The sequence below is a fragment of the Melanerpes formicivorus genome, unplaced genomic scaffold (assembly GCF_026170545.1).
Source record: "Melanerpes formicivorus ecotype bairdi unplaced genomic scaffold, bMelFor1.0.p_v2 SCAF_9, whole genome shotgun sequence".
In the NCBI taxonomy this organism is placed as follows: Eukaryota; Metazoa; Chordata; class Aves; order Piciformes; family Picidae; genus Melanerpes; species Melanerpes formicivorus.
In genome coordinates, this window is record NW_027142361.1 from 12,761,011 (window position 1) to 12,777,915 (window position 16,905).

The following is a 16,905-nucleotide window of genomic DNA, read 5'->3' on the forward strand; positions in this document are numbered from 1 at the left end:
CTCCCCTGCAAGGTGATCTTCATGCCAAGTGTAGCTTCCAGGAGTCATGAAGATGACACGCTGGTGACATAGTCCTGTTAAAGTGAGGCACACAGCCAAGTAATCAGTTAAATGCTGCTCCCAGAGGAAGGCTGCACTCATCTCTGTAATTAGGCTCTGGAAACCTGCTGCCTTCTCCTTAGATTCACTTCATCACCAAAAAACCCCACACCAAACCCAAACGTTCACGAGCAGAACACAAGGACTCTGCTAAATGCCTGTCTCCGTGGCTGCTGTTCTGGTTTTGTAGACCAGGAGAAGCATCACCCAGGTGTGTGGCTGCAGGGCCTGCTCAGGTGGTTCCTGCAGGTCACACAGCACTTGTAACTCACCCAGGGACTGAGCTTGGCTAAGGTTGCTACCACGTTTGGCTGCCAGGATGTTAAACAAGTACAGAGAGAGCTGAGAAGCACTTTTGGTCCTGTAGGCATTGTACAGAATCCCAGCACTGGTAAGGGTTGGAAGGGACCTCTGGAGATCTAGTCCAAATCCCCTGATAAAGCAGGATCACCCACAGCAGGTGGCCCACAGTCATAATGTCCAGGTAGGTTTAGAATCTGCTAAGAAGGAAACTCCACAGCCTCTCTGGACAGCCTGTTCAGTGCTCTGTCACCATCACAGAAAAGGATTTTCTCCTCACCTTTCAGATAGAACCTCCTGGCTTCCAGGTTGTGCCCATTGCCCCTTGTCCTGTCACTGAAAGGAGTCAGACCCATCCTCCTGCCCCTCACCCTTTAGATATTGATCAATAATGAGAAGATCCTTTCTCAGGGTGCTAAACAGCCCCAGGTCTCTCAGCCTTTCCTCCTCAAAGAAAGGCTCCAGTCCCCTCAGCATCTTTGTAGCCTCTGCTGGACACTCTCCAGTAGATCCCTGTTTCTCTTGAACTGGGGAGCCCAGAACTGGGCCCAGGACTCCAGATGTGGCCTTATCTCCCTTGACTCCTGGACACAGTAGGAAACCATTGGCCTCCTTGACCACGAGAGCTGGCTCACGGGCAACTTGTTGTCTATCAGCGCTCCCAGGTCTTTCTCAGCAGAGCTGCTTTCCAGCAAGTCAGCCCCTAGCCTGTCCAGTTGCAGGGGGTTATTCCTTCCCCAGGTGCAGGACCCTACACATGAGGTTCCCCTCTGCCCAACTCTCCAGATTATCCAGGTCAAACACCCTCACAGAGGCAAGAGCTGTGGAGCATGTGCTGTGTCCTTGGGAAAGCCAAGGAGAAAAGGAGTTAGAGAGCACTCCTATTGGATACAGTGGAGTGTGGGGCTGGATGGCTACTGCCCTGTGCCAGTGCTGGCCTGCTTCCCTCTGCACTTGGCCACTTGATTTACCCTACTGGAAAACCAACCCTGAGCTCTTCCTTCTGCCAAGGTGATCGGGATGCACTACTTCTCCCCTGTGGACAAAATGCAGCTGCTGGAAATCATCACCACAGACAAAACATCCCAGGACACAGCAGCTTCTGCAGTTGCTGTTGGCCTCAAACAGGGCAAGATCGTCATTGTGGTGAAGGTGAGAGAACCCCACGCCAAAGATGAGCTGGATAACAAATTCAAGGGCATGTTTGTGTGCTGAGAGAGCCTGAAGTGTGACTGTGAGGTAAAAATGGATGGAGGTGAGAAGGCAGCAGCTGATCCAACATGTGTCCCTTGAAGGTGCAGAAACAGTCTGATCAGCCAGCATGAGGAGCTGCCAGTCCTGCTCCATACAGCTTCTAGGAGGCTGACACCTGTAGTGGCACCTGAGGTGGAGCAGAGCCTAGGCAGGACTCTCAGTGCCTCTACTCTCTGACAAGGACAGAGGATCAGTCAGCACTAAGTCTCCTCCTGGATTCAAACTGTGGCTGAGAAGAAATAAATGTGCAAATGTGGGGGAGGAGTGATCTAGTACCAAGCAGAGGAAGAAGGCTTGAGTACAGTGCAGCAAGGCAGCAGTTGAGAACCAACAGCTGTGCTCTGGAGGAGGAGGCAGCAGAGCCTCACAAAACCATGGACCAATGCTGCTTTGGTAGGCAAATGGAGCTGCTCATGCTCTGTGGCCTGCTCATGCTCAGTGCTGCTGCCTCAGCTGAGTGGGAGGTTCAGCTGGGAAGCTTGGGGCAGTCTATGAGTGGGTTTGGTAGGTTTTTTCTTTCCTTTTCCCTGATGTGTGAGGTTGCCACAATCCTGTGGTGCTGGGAAAACTGGCTTGTCTAAAAGTGCTCCAGGCATCTCTGAAGGCCTAGTGGAGACACAGTGCTGCTGATCTAATCCTTATCCCCATGTCAGAAGCTTCCCTGAATGGCAGCCTGCAGCTGATCAGTTGCTTCCTGAATTTGGGAGCAGTGTCAGAGGTGAAACAACCAGTTTCACCTGTGCTGAGCACCCCTTCCCCCATCATCCTGCTGGGCTTGGTGAAGCAAGGAGCCTTCTACAGCCTGCTTGGGACCTCCAGGCACTATTTTAAGTGTCAGCACTAGTGGGATCTTCCAAGGAGTGAGTTCATGGAAAGTCTTCAAACTGAGCCCTGCAAGTAAAAGAAGTTTAGTGCCTCTGCTCTGCACATCAGTGCCTCAACTGCAACCTTTGCTGTGAAATGTGGTTCTTGTGATGCCAGGAGAGGCCATGTCCTTCAGTTTGTACTCACCTGCCTTCCTCCTGCACTTCTAGGATGGGCCTGGCTTCTACACCACCAGGTGCCTGGGGCCAATGCTGTCAGAAGTGGTCCGAGTTCTCCAGGTGTGTATCCACCCAGCTGTTGTGCAAACTCTGCTGCTTTCTTGCCCTCAATGGGTTTGACCCCAGCTCTGGACAAGGAGGGAGGGAGGTAACCAGTCCTGGTGCCTGTGGTTGTCCCCAGCCTGCTTTTGGTTGAGCTGAGGGCTGATGAGACCTGGCACAGGCAGTGATGAGGTTCTTTCCTCCTCACATGGCACCAAGGTGGGAGTCAGGAGTGGTGCAAGCAGCATTACACTGCCTGTCTGTAATCAGACAGCTGCTGGAGCTTGTGGCCGTCCAGGCCCAAGGTGAGCAAGGGCTTTCTGCCCCCACGCTGGCTTTCTCACCCAGAGAGATGATTCCTTCCCCTTCCTTCCTGCAGGAGGGTATTGACCCAAAGAAAGTGGATGCCATCTCCACAGCCTTTGGCTTTCCTGTGGGTGCTGCCACACTGATCGACGAGGTAGGGGTGGACGTGGCCACGCACGTGGCCGAGGACCTGGGCAAGGCCTTTGGCGAGCGCTTTGGAGGGGGCAGCATCGAGTTGTTCAAGCTCATGGTGGAAAAAGGCTTCCTAGGTGAGACATGAGGCTGTTTGAAGCCAGCACCTTTCCCCTTTGGTTGAAGAAAGGCACCAGGATTCATCAGCCTCTGCATCAGGGCAGGGAAGCTGCAGAAACAGTCATGGGAATGGGTTGGGAATTTGGCCACAGGCAAAGTTCTGCCTTTTACAGAAGCAGCAGCAGAAGGCAAAGATGCTGCCCAGAGCAGCAGGTTGGATCTCATAGACCTCTGTCTGATCCCTTCACAAGTGGTCCAGGGCATGGGTAGCAAGTGTCTGGAATTAAATGTGCTCAAGTGAAATAAGCCCTGAGCTGAGCTTTAGAAGCTCTGTGCAAAGCAAAATGATGGTTCTGGCCTTGTGGCAGAGGTTGTGCCTGGTGGCACTGGGTGCCAGAGGCAGGTGTGCCTCTCTGAGCACACCAGGAGGGAGCAGTGTCCATCAATGGGACCTGCTTTTGAGCCATGACAGCTGTCACCCTCCAGTGCCTTTGCTGTGACCAGACCTCTGGCAGTGTCAATTGCTCAGGAGGTAACTCTGTCCCTGCCTCCCAAGTGTGGATAAGGACCATGTCTTTACTGCTGTAGCCATGGAAACTGTGGCATTTGACTGTCCTCTGGAACCTAGTGAAGACATCAGCACCTGGCACAGTCCTTGCCAAGGACCAAGCTTGGATGAGGGCCATCTTCCCTTTGTCCTTGGTGAGGCAACAAACAGGGTCACTCTGAACTGCAGAGATGCTGCCTGAGTCAGAAGAATATGCTCATGCTAACAGGAGCCACAAGAAGACCAGAGGCAAAGGTGCCACAGGAGGTGTGGCAGGATGTGACTTGTCTCTCTCTGTCCCCGACAGGTCGCAAGGCTGGGAAGGGCTTTTATGTTTATCAGGAGGGGGTGAAGAACAGGAGTGTGAATTCTGGCATGGATGAGATCTTGGCACAGTTCAAAGTGCCAGCCAACCCTGAGGTGTAAGTAGCTGTGTGTGCTTGAGTGGTGGTGTGGGCTGGCTCCCACCCCAGCTCCTTCTGCCCCTGAGCACGAGGCCTGAATGAGCCCTTGCCATTCCCACATGCCTGCTTCCGGACACATCACAGAACTTAGTCTTTGTGCTTATCAGGACAGCCTCAGTGAGAAACTATTCTCACCCCTACCCCAGTCTGTCACCAGTGTGTGCTGGCTTCACAGAATCTCAGCATGGTGAGGTTGGAAGTGGCCTCTGGGGATTGTCTAGTCCAACCCCCTTGATAAAGCACAGTGACCCACAGCAGGCTGCCCAGGAAGGTTTGGAATCTCTCCAGAGGAGACGACTCCACTACCTCTCTGAGCAGCCTGTTCCAGTGATCCAGCACCCTCATAGGGGAGACTTTTCCCTTATGTTGATGTGCTCCTACATCCATTTGCTGTGTCACCTGCACAGCCCTTACAGGCTGTTCCCTCACAGCTGCACTGAAGAGGACATCCAGATGCGCCTGGTGACGAGGTTTGTGAACGAGGCAGCCATGTGCCTGCAGGAAGGGATCCTCAGCAACCCTGTGGAGGGAGATATTGGTGCTGTGTTTGGCTTGGGCTTCCCCCCATGCCTGGGAGGTAAGTAGGTTCAGCTGGGGTTTGGGCTGGGCTGCATGGCACAGCTTGAAAGCTTCGCAGTGGGCTTGTCTAGTGGGCTCACCACTGGGAGTAACTTAGCTATTAAGGCTAAATTTGAGCTGCAGTCTGACAAGCCTGAGTGGCTTTCTCCCATTGAGCCAGAGGCTGCCTCTGGCCTGAGACAGCATTCCCAGCTCAGCTGAGCTGATCACCTCAACCATGGTTCACAGTGGTTTTCAGGCCAAGGTGCTAGCCAAGAGCATGGACAGAATTCTCCAGGACCTCTCAGCAGCCTGGCTGAATGGCCCTGGCCATGGCCTGGGCAGTAGAAAAGTGTGGCTGGGGTTTGGTTCACGAATGAATGGTTCTTGGGCATGAGGTGGTGCTTCAGTTGAACACTCCTTGAGGCAAGCTCAGACTAGGGGAGCGGCCATAGAATTGTTTTGGTTGGAAGAGACCTTCAAGATCATGAAGTCCAACGGTTAATCCAGCACTGTCAGGTCACCACTAAACCATGTCCTTCAGCACCATCTCTACATGGCTTGTAAACCCTTCCAGGGATGGTGACTCCACCTCTGCCCTGGGCAGCCTGTTCCAGGGCTTGACAACCCTTTCCATGAAGGAATTGTTCCTTGTTATCCAACCTAAACCTCCCCTGGCACAAATTGAGGCTGTTTCCTCTTCTCCTTGAGAGAAGAGACCAACCACTGCCTTGCTCCCACCTTTCAGGGAGTTGTAGAAAGTGAGGAGGTCTCCCCTGAGCCTCCTTTTTCTCCAGGCTGACCAGCCCCATTTCCCTCAGCTGCTCCTCACAAGATTTGTGCTCTAGACCCTTCACCATCTGTGCCCCAGCTTGTCCCTCTGCTCAGCACAGGTGGGGCAGGCAGGAGCAGCACCCTGCCAACAGACTCAAAGACTCTTGGAGGACGCATCAGGCTGAATCCTGTGCTCTCACCCTTCCAGATCACCTTGGTGCCTGTCACTTCCTTGTCCCCACATGGGGGGCACCAAGGTAATGTGGTCCTTGTTCCCGGCAGGTCCCTTCAGGTACACAGATTCCTACGGAGCCAAGCAGCTGGTGGAGAAGCTGCGCAAGTACGAGGCCATCTACGGCAGCCAGTTCACGCCCTGCCAGCTCCTCCTGGACTACGCCAACAGCCCCAGCAAGAAGTTCCACCAGTGAGCATAGCCTCTGCTGCCCTGGCAACTCTCCAGCCATGCCCCATCCTCTCTAGGTTAATCTGTGAAGCCCCCCCGAGGGGAGGCAGGGAGGGAAGGAGGAGGGCAGAGGGTTGCCTTCAAGTATCTGTAGCCATTTCAAGTGCCTTCTCCACTGCTCTGTGTTGGGCACCTCCGTCCCATGCCAGCGCTGGAGAATTCCTTTGGTCACCTCCATGCGGTAAGCTCCTGGGCTGGCAGGCAGCAGCCAGCGTGCAGCTGGTCTCCAGGCTTTGCCTTTCCATCAACCTCCACCAAAATAAATCCCCCTCTCCTGGGTCTGGCCTCCATGCCTGCTTCTCCTCCCATCTCACTGGGGCAGCAGGGAACCGCCTCAGAGTCTGGGGAATAAAGCCTTTGGGGCAAGCCTCTGGGATCATCTCCCTGCTCCTCTAGCTTCACAGCGGGGCTGCCGGAGGGTGGGGAAAGGCAAGGGGGGTGGCGGCAGCAAAGAACAAAGGCAGGCTCTGTCACCTCAGCCATCGGGCAGGGGCTGTGAGGAGCCTCCAGTTCTTTTGTCTGGCCTCAGAGCACTGCCACCGGGGTTCTCCTGGCAGATGGAGCCGCTGGTAATTGCCAATCAAGCAGCCAAAGGCCAGAAGGGTCCCACATGGGGAGAGCTCTGCTTAAACTAAAAGGCTTTAACTCCCTGGGCACCTGTCACTGAATTCAGAGCTGGCCTGGTCTCCAGCTCCCTTGCTTCTGCCTTCTTCCTGCACCTTGGCAGGCTTTCTCCCAGGAGCAGGCTGCTGCTGCTCTTCCCATGTCCATCTTTGCTTGTTTCTGAAAGCTGCCAGGGCAGAAGGGGGTTGAGACATCATCTCCTCCCCTCTTGCTGCCTGGGAAGCTGGTGCCTAGCCTTCAGCCCTTCCTGGGGAGCATGCAGCAGCCCCCAGGACCTGTCTGTTGGATGGGGATATGTGCTGTGGGGTCTGAGCCCCATCTGGGGCAGTCTTGCTTCTCCTCCATGGCAGAGGAGCTGGGAAGATCTGGTGATTGTGGCCCTATGGAGCTTGGTGCAGAGGAGGGTTGGGGGAGCTCAGTGGTCCTTGGGAGAGTCGAGTGACAGATGCAGCCCTGACGGTAGGTCTCTACCACCCTTTCCCAGGCTCAGGTATGTCTGCCAGGCACAGGCTCTTCCTCCCAGGGCTCTGAAATCACCCTGGAACCCAGAGCAGTTCCCAGAGTGCCACTTTCCATTGTAAGGAGCACACAGATCCCATCCCAAGAGCTGGGAAAGGTGTGTGAGGATGGAATCCTCCATCCCCACCAGCAGTTCCTTTTCCCCTCCTCTCCAAGCAAGGGTCTTCTCCAGTGCCTCATTTTTGTCCCATATATTTATTACACTAATCCACAAGGATTAAGTTAAACCAGTCAGCACAAACTCCAGGATTTTCCAGCCCCTTTGGGCCAAAATTACCATCCAGTGTTAACTTGGAAAGGGGAAGGGCAAGGGGGCTGAGCTGCTGGGGGGGGGGGGGGGAAAGACCTGCAGCCACTGGGCACTGCCAGAGGAAGGCAGGGGCTGGGAGGGAGGAGAGCCAGACCTGTGGTCCATGTGACTGAGGGCCCCACCCCCCTAAGGTCCAGGAGATTAGATCTTCTTCACCTGGAGCTTGGTGAGGCGGAAGTCGTCGGCCAGGATCTCCTCGCTGAGCTGGATGAAGATGCTGCCATCGATGCGCTCCCGGGCAAAGAAGCTGACCACGTCCTCGGAGAGGCCGATGAAACGCAGGCACTTGGAGACCTCCTCCAGCGAGAGGGCCGAGAGGTCGGCAGGGGGCAGCCAGGGCGAACCGTCGCTGCTGGGCCGCGGGGCTGCGGCCGGCGGGGGGCCCCCATCGCCCCGCCATGCCGGTGGCACCTCGATGATGCCCTGAGCCAGGTAGAGGCGGGTGACTCCCCCCTCGGCCCCGCGTAGGACTGCTGGTGATAGCGGGGCCGCCCCCTGGATGATGATGCCGTCCCCCTCAAAGCCCTTGAGGGGGCGAGGGGGAGGCACCGGCTCCTCTGCGGGGGTGAAAGGCTCTGGTGAGGAGGAAGAAGGGGCGGTTGGGGCTGAAGATGGCTTGGGCCATTCTGGGTTTTCTGGCCACTCAGCCGGGCCGGCAAAGGGGTTGAGTGCCCCAAAGGGGGCAAAGCGTTTTTGGGGGTGAGGGGGCTTCAGGCGGGGGCAGCTGCGGAAGGGCTTGAGCTCGGATGCCGGCAGCGGGGTCGAGCAGCTGCTGCCCACACCGGCACCAGCCTCAGCGTATGCCCAGGGGTCCGACCAGGGGGCGGGCGCTGGCTGGGTGGCGGGGGTCAGCGTGGCGGCGGGTAGGGGGCGCCCGGAGGTTTCCCCGGCTTTGCAGTCTCCCCAGGTGCATGGGTAGCAGTACAGGGAGTAGGCGTCGGGCGAGGGCGAGCCGCTGCCGCTCCGTGGGACCGAGCTGCCGGAAGAAGGGCATCATTGGCACCATCCCCCCGAGGCTGCGTTTCCTTCACCGTCCCCAGCCCCACGCTGCAGGGACATCCCACCCACACACACACATTATCCTGAGGTCCTCAACTGTGCTGCAGCCACCCCACCACAGCCCCCCAATGTCCCCAGAGCCACTCACCTGTCATGGAGCCCCGAGGAGTAGTAGGAGAGGTTGGGGCTAGGCGAGGGAGCGGATGCCAGCTTCAGGCAGCGCAGGAGCGTAGGGGGGCTGCAGTGTGCTGGGGGGTGACTGCCCCGGGGTGGCACTGGGGGTGCATTCAGCAGCTGGCACTCCTCCTTCACCTGGAATGGGGGGAGGAGAGAACCATCAGGCCCCTGGTGACCAGGGCATCTCCCCTGTGGAGGTCAGGGCTGGAGGAGGATATGGGGGGGCTCAGGGGCAGCCGACCCCAGTTAAGCCACAAAGCTCTGGGAACCAACAGGGAGCCTGAGGGGACTGTGTACCACATGGTGTATGCAGAGCCCAAGAAATTTGGGTTCACCATGGTGAAAAGGACCTTAGAATTTTGAGTACCCACTGTACAGAGGAACCCTGACTTCATCAGCCCCAGGGCAGGGGACCCCCTAGAAGATTTGGGTACCCCACGGTGCTGGGAAGCTCATGAAATTCAGGTACCCCATGGTGCAGAGAGCTCTGAGGAGCTGGAGACCCCGTTGCACAAGGGAGTCCTGAGGATTTGCCCCCTGACAATGGGGAGCCCTGAGGAACTGGGTACCCTGTGGTTCCGGGGAGCCCCAGAGGTTTTGGGTAACCAAACAGAGCTGAGGAGGGACCCCAAATCCAGAGGACAGGAATGCAAGCTCTGCAGCACCCGAAGAGGGGGCCGGGTTGGCCATGCCATGGGATTGACAGCTCAGTTTTACACCCCATGCACACGGCACAAAGCTTCCAGCAGGGCCATGCCAGGGCTCACCACTCAGCTATGCCATCACCCTGGCCGAAGTGGCTGGTGACATCACAAGGGTGTTATTCCCCACCGCTGGAGAGAGGACCACGGTTCTTACCGCCTCCGATTTGGGTGGCACAGGGGGTGGGTTCTCCCCACAGGGCTCATCCCTGGCCACACCGGGGCGATGTGGGGAGCCCAGCGGGGTGCCGATCCCCAAGCAGACAAGGTCCTGCCGGCCGGTGACGCTGCCCGGCTCACAGCACCCCTCCAGGCTGGGATTGCTCCAGAGCTCCTCATAGGGGATCTCCAGCGGCTCTTGAGTCCTGAACTCGGGCTCAGCCCAGTCGGGCGTCATGTATTCCCGGTCGGGATCGGGGAAGTCGGGCAGCGGGGGGTGCGGGGTGCCCACCCCCACGCCCCGCGGTCCCTGGCAGCCGGTGGTGGGTTCTCGGGGGCCCCCGGTGCTGCAGGGGCAGAGGGACAGGCGCTGGAGGGGCTGGGCTAGCTCCTCCCGGGCACAGGCGGGCAGGCAGAGCCGCAGGCGCCGGGGGCTGGCACACTCCTTCAAGAAGTCAGGTTTGGCCTCCCGCACGGCCCGCGAGTACTCGTCGGGGTTGAAGCGGTCGTGGCAGTAGGCGGCACTGTCCCGCAGCAGCTTCTCCAGCTGGGGGTCCCCCGCCAGGAGCCCCTCGGGCAGCTGGAAGCGGGGCATGTCGGTCAGCAGCAGGAAGTGGAAAGGGACCAGCTCGTCGCGGCGGAGGATGCAGCAGAGCACCACCGTCTTGGAGATGATGCTGACCAGCTTGTAGCAGTGTCCCTCCCGGATGGCGTGGAGGTCGTAGGGGTTGCGTGCGGGGCGGCTGGGCACGGCCACGTTGACGGGCAGCCGCACCTTCTCGATGATGCTGCAGATGGTGTGCTCGCCCTCCTGCAGCCGCAGCTCCAGCGGGCTGCGGGTGCTGAAGCGGCCCTTGCACTGGAAAGGCAGGCTGAGGCTCTCGTTGGTGCGGTGGTTCATGCAGATCAAGCAGGGCATCTTGCCCTTCACCTGCCTGGCCCCCTCCGCCGGCCCGGCCTTGCCCAGCTTGCGCAGCAGGGTGTTGAAGCGAGACTTCTCCTTCACAGTCTTGGCGCAGAGGATCTCGGCCTGCCCCATCAGTGTCAGCTCATCCCCGGCATGCAGCGTGAAGTTGTACACCTCGCTGTCCTCGCTGAACTCCCCCGACACCACCTGCCCCGACACGGGTCCGCCGTGGGGCACGCTGCCCTGGCACCCTCCCCGTCATGTCCCATTGCCGTCTAGTAGTGTGTCACCAGCCATGCTTGATGCCCTGTCGCCAGCCCTTGATGTCCCACCCTCATCCTGTAACGTGACACCACCACCCCACAGCCCCCCCTGCCCTGCTGCCCACTATTCTCTCTTGGTGCCCCCTCCCCCCAACAAACAACCTTCGATGTCCCATCACTAACCCCTGCTTTCCTACCACCACTCCTTGCTGTCCCACCATCCTCTCCTGATGTCCCAACAACAACCCTCACTTTACTACCACCCCCTGATTCCCATCACTATACTGTGCAGTCCCACCACTACCCCCAGTGTCCCAACACTACCCCAGCGTCCCATCACCCCAGAGTCCCACCATCATCCCTTGTTGGCTCACTCTCCTCTCCTGATGTCCTGCTACCATACCCTTGTACCCCACCACTACCTTCAATGTCCCACACCACCTCCTCCTTGATGTCTCACCACCAATCCCTGATTAATGTTCCACCACCCCACCTTGTTCTCTCTTGCGCACTGTCCTCTCCTACTGTCTCACTACTGGCCCCCAATGTCCCACCACTTGTCCCTGCTGACCTCCCAGTGCCCTCCTCAGCTGCCTTAGCACTGTCCCTTGCTGTCACCCTGCTGACCTTCACGCTGAAGGTGATGGCTTCCATGACAAAGACACGATCTGGGAAGATGCTGGCCACCTCCTCCACACTGTTGAAGTACTGCACAGGCTCACGGATGTCCTGGTCCAGAAGCTTGAACTTCCCTGTGTGGGACAGGGTGATGAGGAGCCCATTTCCAGTGCTTGGCCCCATGCATGGACCTGCTGCGACCCACTTTATGACCTTCATGGGGGGCAGCCACCCTTAAGGACTGCCTAGGGAACCCAGCACTTTGTGGGGTGGGGGGAGCACTTCTGTGGGCTTCACCCAATGTGTCCTACTGTTGCCAGGAAAAAAACAGCATATCTCCCCCCATACCTGTATCCCACACATGCAGCAGCAAGGAGGAGGCTTTTGGTGGCACAAAGCCCTGGGCACACGGGGTGTCGAGATACCCCCTGAAGGTGCAGTGACCACCTCAAGGTGGCTGCAGAAATGCCTTGTGGATGAGGAAGAAGCCTGGAGCAGAGCCATCAAAGCAGCCAACATTGCAGGGAGCTTCACTACCCACCAAAACCCAGCTTCAACCACACTGGCACCCCGGGCTCCCTTTCAGCCCTGTGCCTCAGGTGGGAGATCCACGAGGAAGGGCACTGGGGGCAGGGGGCTTTGCAGCAGGGATGAAGGAAGTAAGGGCAGGAACAGTGGTGGGGGCTGTGTCCAGGAGTGAAACTGCTGTCATTGGCATGGGCTCATCAGGGACGAACCTGAATGGAATATTAATCCCCTGAGGTGCCCATGCCAGCGGCTCCACCACTGCCAGCCCCGTGCCAAGCCACACTGGGCACAGGGCTGCCCCTCGCTGGGCAGGCTGCTGGCTGGGACTGTGACACCAGGAATGCTGGACTGGGACACAGCGCCTGAGCTGGGGCAGCCCCACATGCTGAGGTGGGCGGCTTGGTGTGGGCAAGCCCCCACCCCCCATGCTGGTTAACACACTGCCCAGCTCTCCCCTCCTTGCTCGCCCCTCGGGATAGGTGATTAACCCCTCCCCTCCTCCATTTCCCATTATTTATTTATTAGCTGGGCTCATTACCAACATGGCGAGCACTTAGAGCAGGCATTAAGGCTTCTGCTACGGCAGCTGCCGGCATCTCAGCACCTTCATCTGTATCGCCAGCCCCAGCCCTGTCCACATTCCTGTCCCATCCTCATCCCCATGCTCAAATCCATCTCCTTCCCAGAACATCCCATCCTCATCACTCTCTGTCCTCATTCTATCCCTGTCTCTCTCCCCAACTTTGTCACCGTGCAACCTCCAGAACATCCCATCCTCATCAATCCCTGTCCCCAGCATGTCCCATCCCTGCCTCATCCTCATCCCATCCCTGTCACAATCCTCATCTCCATCCATAGCAAATCCCAACTGCATCACTCTCCCTGTCCTTATCCCTTCCCTCTCCCTGTCCCATCTCCATCCTCATCCCTGTCCCTGTTCTTATCCTCATCCCCATCCCAGTCCATCTTCATTCCCTTCCCATCCTGTCGCAATCCCCATGTCCCTGTCCTCATTCCCACTTGATCCCAATCCCGTCTCTGTCCCCATCTGCACCCCTCTCCCATCCCCACTTCAGATCCATCCTTTCCCCTGTCCCCAACCCTGTCTCTGCATCTCATCTCCCCTTGTGTCCTTGTCCCTCCCACATCCCACCCCTCAACCCCCTCCCCTCAGCCCCTCAGTTTTGAGCCACACACTGGCAGGACCAGAGGGGCCAAGAGCACCCCCCCAGACCAGCACTCCCTCCCCTAAACTGGGCCATACTGGAGCAGCCCCAGTTCAGCCACCAGAGACGGGGGATTCCCAGCCCCCAGGGGACACTGGCACCCTTGTCCTCGTCCCTTGCACCTGGGTACTGCAGCGGTATGTCGATTTTGGGGCCGATGACGTAGTGTCCCTCCTCCAGGCTGTGAGCCGTCACCGTCGTCCACTGCCGGCAGGAGTGGACCAGCAGCACGTCCTGGGCACTCATCCCTTCAATGCACTCACCTGCTGGGGGACGGGGCTGTCACCATCCCCAGCAGACCCCCAGCACCCTCCCTGGGGGCACCCTGTCCTGGAGCTGTCTGGCCAGCCAGCCAGCGGGATGAGCAGGTGTCTGCTGCCAAGAGCCACCAGTTGCCCAGGAAACTAATTCTTTGTCCCCCCTGAAAAGCTGCCGCAGCCACTGCAAACAACAAGTTTATTGAGATGGGGCCCATGCAGGGGCCCCCACAGCTGCTGCACCCCGAGTCCCCAGGCTCCCAAACCCAGGAAGGCACCCAGCACCCACCCCTGGCAAGGCCCTAAGAACCCACCCTGCTCCTGATCACCCATCCTGCTCCCCAGCGACTGATTCTGCTCCTGAGAGATGGACCCAGCTCTGAAGCAGGCTCAGTCCCTGCACCCATCCCTGGCATGGCCCCAAGCACCCATCCAGTTCCCCAGGGATGGATCCAGCTCTGGAAGGGGCTTGACCTCTGCAACCCACTCCCTTGCACACCCATGATCCCCACCCAACCTGTCGGGGGTGGTCCCAGCCAGGCTGTTCCCTAGGGAAGGTGATGAGGAAACACGGTAGCTCCGAGCCCCCACCAGCCTGGTGCCACCACCCTGACAAAGGCCCCAGGACGCCACGGGAGAAGAGTCCCTGGACCTGGGAGTGCAGCTTGCTCATGTCCCACCTGGTCCTCCAGTCTTTCTCATTCCTCCTCCTCCCTCCAGCCTTCCTCCCTTCTTCTCACTCCTTCAGTCTTCCACTCTCTGTCCTCTTCGTCCCTCCATCCTTCCTCCCCCATTCCCCCAGCCTTCCTTCTCCAGCCTTCCTCCCTCCTCTTCCCCATCCCTTTAGCCTTCCTCCCTTCTCCTCCTCTCCAGCCTTCATTCCTCACCTTTCCAGGACTCCTATATCCCTCCTCACCCTTCCACCCTCCATTCCTCCTTCAAGCCTTCCTCCCTCCTCCTCCTCTTCATTCTCAAGCTTTCCTCCCTCCCTCCACCCCTTCCTCCTCCCTCCCTCCTCCTCATCACTCCAGCCTCCCTCCCTCCTTCCTCCTGCTCCCTCTATCCTTCCTCCCTGCTCTTCTCCGTCCCTCCAGTCTTCCTCCCTCCCTCCTCCTCCTCACTTTCATGCCTTCCTCCCTCTTGCCCATCCCTCCTCCCTCCAGCCTTCCTCATTTCCTCCTCCTCCTCGTCTCTCCAGCCTTCACGTCCCCTTATGTACTTCATCCCCCACGCTCGCCCCGGCCCCGCTCACCCTGCCCCAGGCAGACGAGGGTGGGCAGCCGGCACTGGCTGACGATGGCATCGAGGGGCAACGCCGCGGGGCTCCAGCGGAGCCGGGCAAGTCCCGCCGCCAGCTTCTCCATCGCATCGCGCCTCAAACCGGCCCCGGGCCGCAGGGGGCGGCGACGGCCGCGCCTGGCTTCATCGCCGCCCGCCACCGGGCCGGGGCAGCGGCGGGGCCGGGGGGCGGCGTGGAGCCGGGCAGCCGGGAGCCGCCCCCCTACCCGCCCCCGGCCCCTCCTGCCCGCCCGCTGCGACGGGGGAGGAGGGAAGCGGTGGCGGGCGGGGAACACCCCCACTCCACCCCCCCGCCTTGGCCAGGCATCACCCCTCGGGGGACCCCCGAGACGGAGGCGGCTCAGCCCCATCGCACCGGGTCTCTCGGGGGGTACAGGCGGGAGGCTCGGCTGCCTTTGGCCGCCAAGTTAAAGGGCAAGGGGGCGACCTCACCCCAAACAGATGCCTGGGCTGGAAGGGCAGAGACGTGGGGGCTAGGGAGGTACGATCCGGGTTGGGGGAGGTGGAGACCTAGGTGATGCTCTACATCCCGGTTCCCCGTGCGGATCCTCCGACCCATCGCTGCTGCACAGACTCGAGGCACGAATGGCACCGGCACAGACAGGCAGCAAGAACCGCCCCGCATGGACACCAACATCACCGGACCCCCTGGCTGGGATGTCAACGTCACACGAGCAGGCATCCCACACCCTGGGGAGTCGCAACCACCCCAAGCTGAGGACAACAGGCCTGGGAGTGGCTGCTGGAGACCCCAACCACTCCTCGACACTCTGACTGGACACGAGTGGGGTGGGTTAAGGGGTGGTGGTGGAGGAACACGGATGAGGGGAACTCAAAGGTGCCCTTGAAACAGCAGCGGAGTCCTGCGGGGCAAAGCCCAAACACAAAACTTGATAGAATACGCAGGGATGGAAAGGGAGCAAGGAAGGGGAAGGAGCAGGAATGGGGAAGGAGCACAGACAAGGATGGAGCAGGGAAGGAGAAGCAGGAATAGGGCTGGACATGGAGCCGGGACAGGGACAGGAAAGGAGGCAGGATTGGCGTGGATTAGGGATGGAAAGGAGAAGGAATTGAAAAAGGAATAGGGACAGGGAAGGTCGAGGAAGAGGAATGGGGATAGAGGAGGGACAGGGATGGGAAAGGAACAGGGATGGAAAGAAGCAGGGACACGGATGGATCAGGGAAAGGGATGAAGCAAGGACAGGGGTGGACAGAGCAGGGACTGTAACAGCGGCAGAAGGAGGATGGGGCAAGACTCGAGCCTCGCTGACAGGGATGACACTGACAGTCACGGCGCCGGGAGCTGCCATTCGGTGCCTTTGGGGAAGGTCCCTGCTCGGTCCCTGAGCCCTGCCAGGAACCCCTCACACAACCACAACCACAATGGCAGTGGCAGCTACACTGTGATCCCCTGGGCCTGGCTACAGCAGCTGAGCCAAGATGACTCCATCAGTGATGAACTTCTTTGTCCCCAACAACAATAGTGAGTCCCCAAGGGTAGGAAGGGTTTGGGATCACTGGGCTGCTCCTCATGGCCTGGGGAGGGGCGCCCAGGGGCTGCTGCTGCAGCAGCCATCACATGCCAGCAGCCTCGGTGGCAGCTTTATTACTGCAAGCAGCACAAAAACACCCTCTCCTGGTTACCAGCACCATGGCAGCAGGAGGGAAGGAGAATCACCTCCTCTGCCACCCCACGCCACAGGGAGGGGTGAGGTGCCTCTGACCCAGGAACACCCAAAGGCTGTGGGAGACTCTGGGGGGCACCAGCTCGCTGTGGAATGGGGACTGGCAAAGGCAGATGGATTCTGCTGGTTGGGGAAGGACACCAGCTTGGCTCTAAACACAACTGCCTGCTGGCACAGGTGTTCCTGGAGAGCTGGAAACCCCTCCCCAGATTTCACATCCACGCTAGAACCTGCGGAGGGAAGGGCTGAGATAGCTGCTTTGCTGAAGTGCATTTCCAGAGGTCCTCTCAAAGAGCTGGAAATTCCCCAGGGGCTGCAGTCGCAGGCCCAAGCAGTGGGGATATCCCCACCCATGGAGGCTCCATGTTGGGATCAGGCAGGTTCCAGCAGCCTCAGACCCAGTGTTGCACTTGGCTCTTGTCCTGCCCTTGAAAAATAACAGACTGAAGCTTTTCTCCAGGAAAGACAGAAAGCAGCATCTCTATCCCATTAAAACCTCCCAGAGGCGCTGAGCAGCTTGTGCTGCCCAGC

The 16,905-nt window shown here is 58.9% G+C and overlaps 2 protein-coding genes across 4 annotated transcripts in view; one reads left to right on the forward strand and one right to left on the reverse strand.

Annotated features, from left to right (window-relative positions):
• The window catches only part of HADHA (hydroxyacyl-CoA dehydrogenase trifunctional multienzyme complex subunit alpha), a 55,078-nt gene extending 48,697 nt beyond the window's left edge, over positions 1–6,381 (forward strand). For both annotated transcript variants that reach the window (XM_068143041.1, XM_068143042.1), the window contains exons 15-20: positions 1,411–1,551; positions 2,688–2,756; positions 3,118–3,313; positions 4,151–4,265; positions 4,739–4,884; positions 5,922–6,381. In XM_068143041.1, the coding sequence (XP_067999142.1) occupies positions 1,411–1,551; positions 2,688–2,756; positions 3,118–3,313; positions 4,151–4,265; positions 4,739–4,884; positions 5,922–6,067 (813 nt within the window). In that variant the 3' untranslated portion in view covers positions 6,068–6,381. The remainder of the gene's footprint in view (positions 1–1,410; positions 1,552–2,687; positions 2,757–3,117; positions 3,314–4,150; positions 4,266–4,738; positions 4,885–5,921) is intronic.
• Positions 6,382–7,435: 1,054 nt separating this feature from the next.
• GAREM2 (GRB2 associated regulator of MAPK1 subtype 2) lies at positions 7,436–14,890 on the reverse strand. Of its 2 annotated transcripts, XM_068143279.1 has the most exons (6): positions 14,643–14,890; positions 13,256–13,396; positions 11,389–11,513; positions 9,590–10,705; positions 8,703–8,866; positions 7,436–8,531 (listed from the first exon to the last, which is right to left on the reverse strand). In XM_068143279.1, the coding sequence occupies exons 1-6, from the start codon at positions 14,752–14,754 to the stop codon at positions 7,697–7,699; spliced, it is 2,493 nt and encodes an 830-aa protein (XP_067999380.1). In that variant the 5' UTR covers positions 14,755–14,890; the 3' UTR covers positions 7,436–7,696. The 2 variants fall into 2 exon arrangements, with proteins under 2 accessions (XP_067999380.1, XP_067999381.1); XM_068143280.1 differs by lacking the exons at positions 13,256–13,396; positions 14,643–14,890 and adding an exon at positions 12,446–12,822.
• Positions 14,891–16,905: the final 2,015 nt, after the last annotated feature.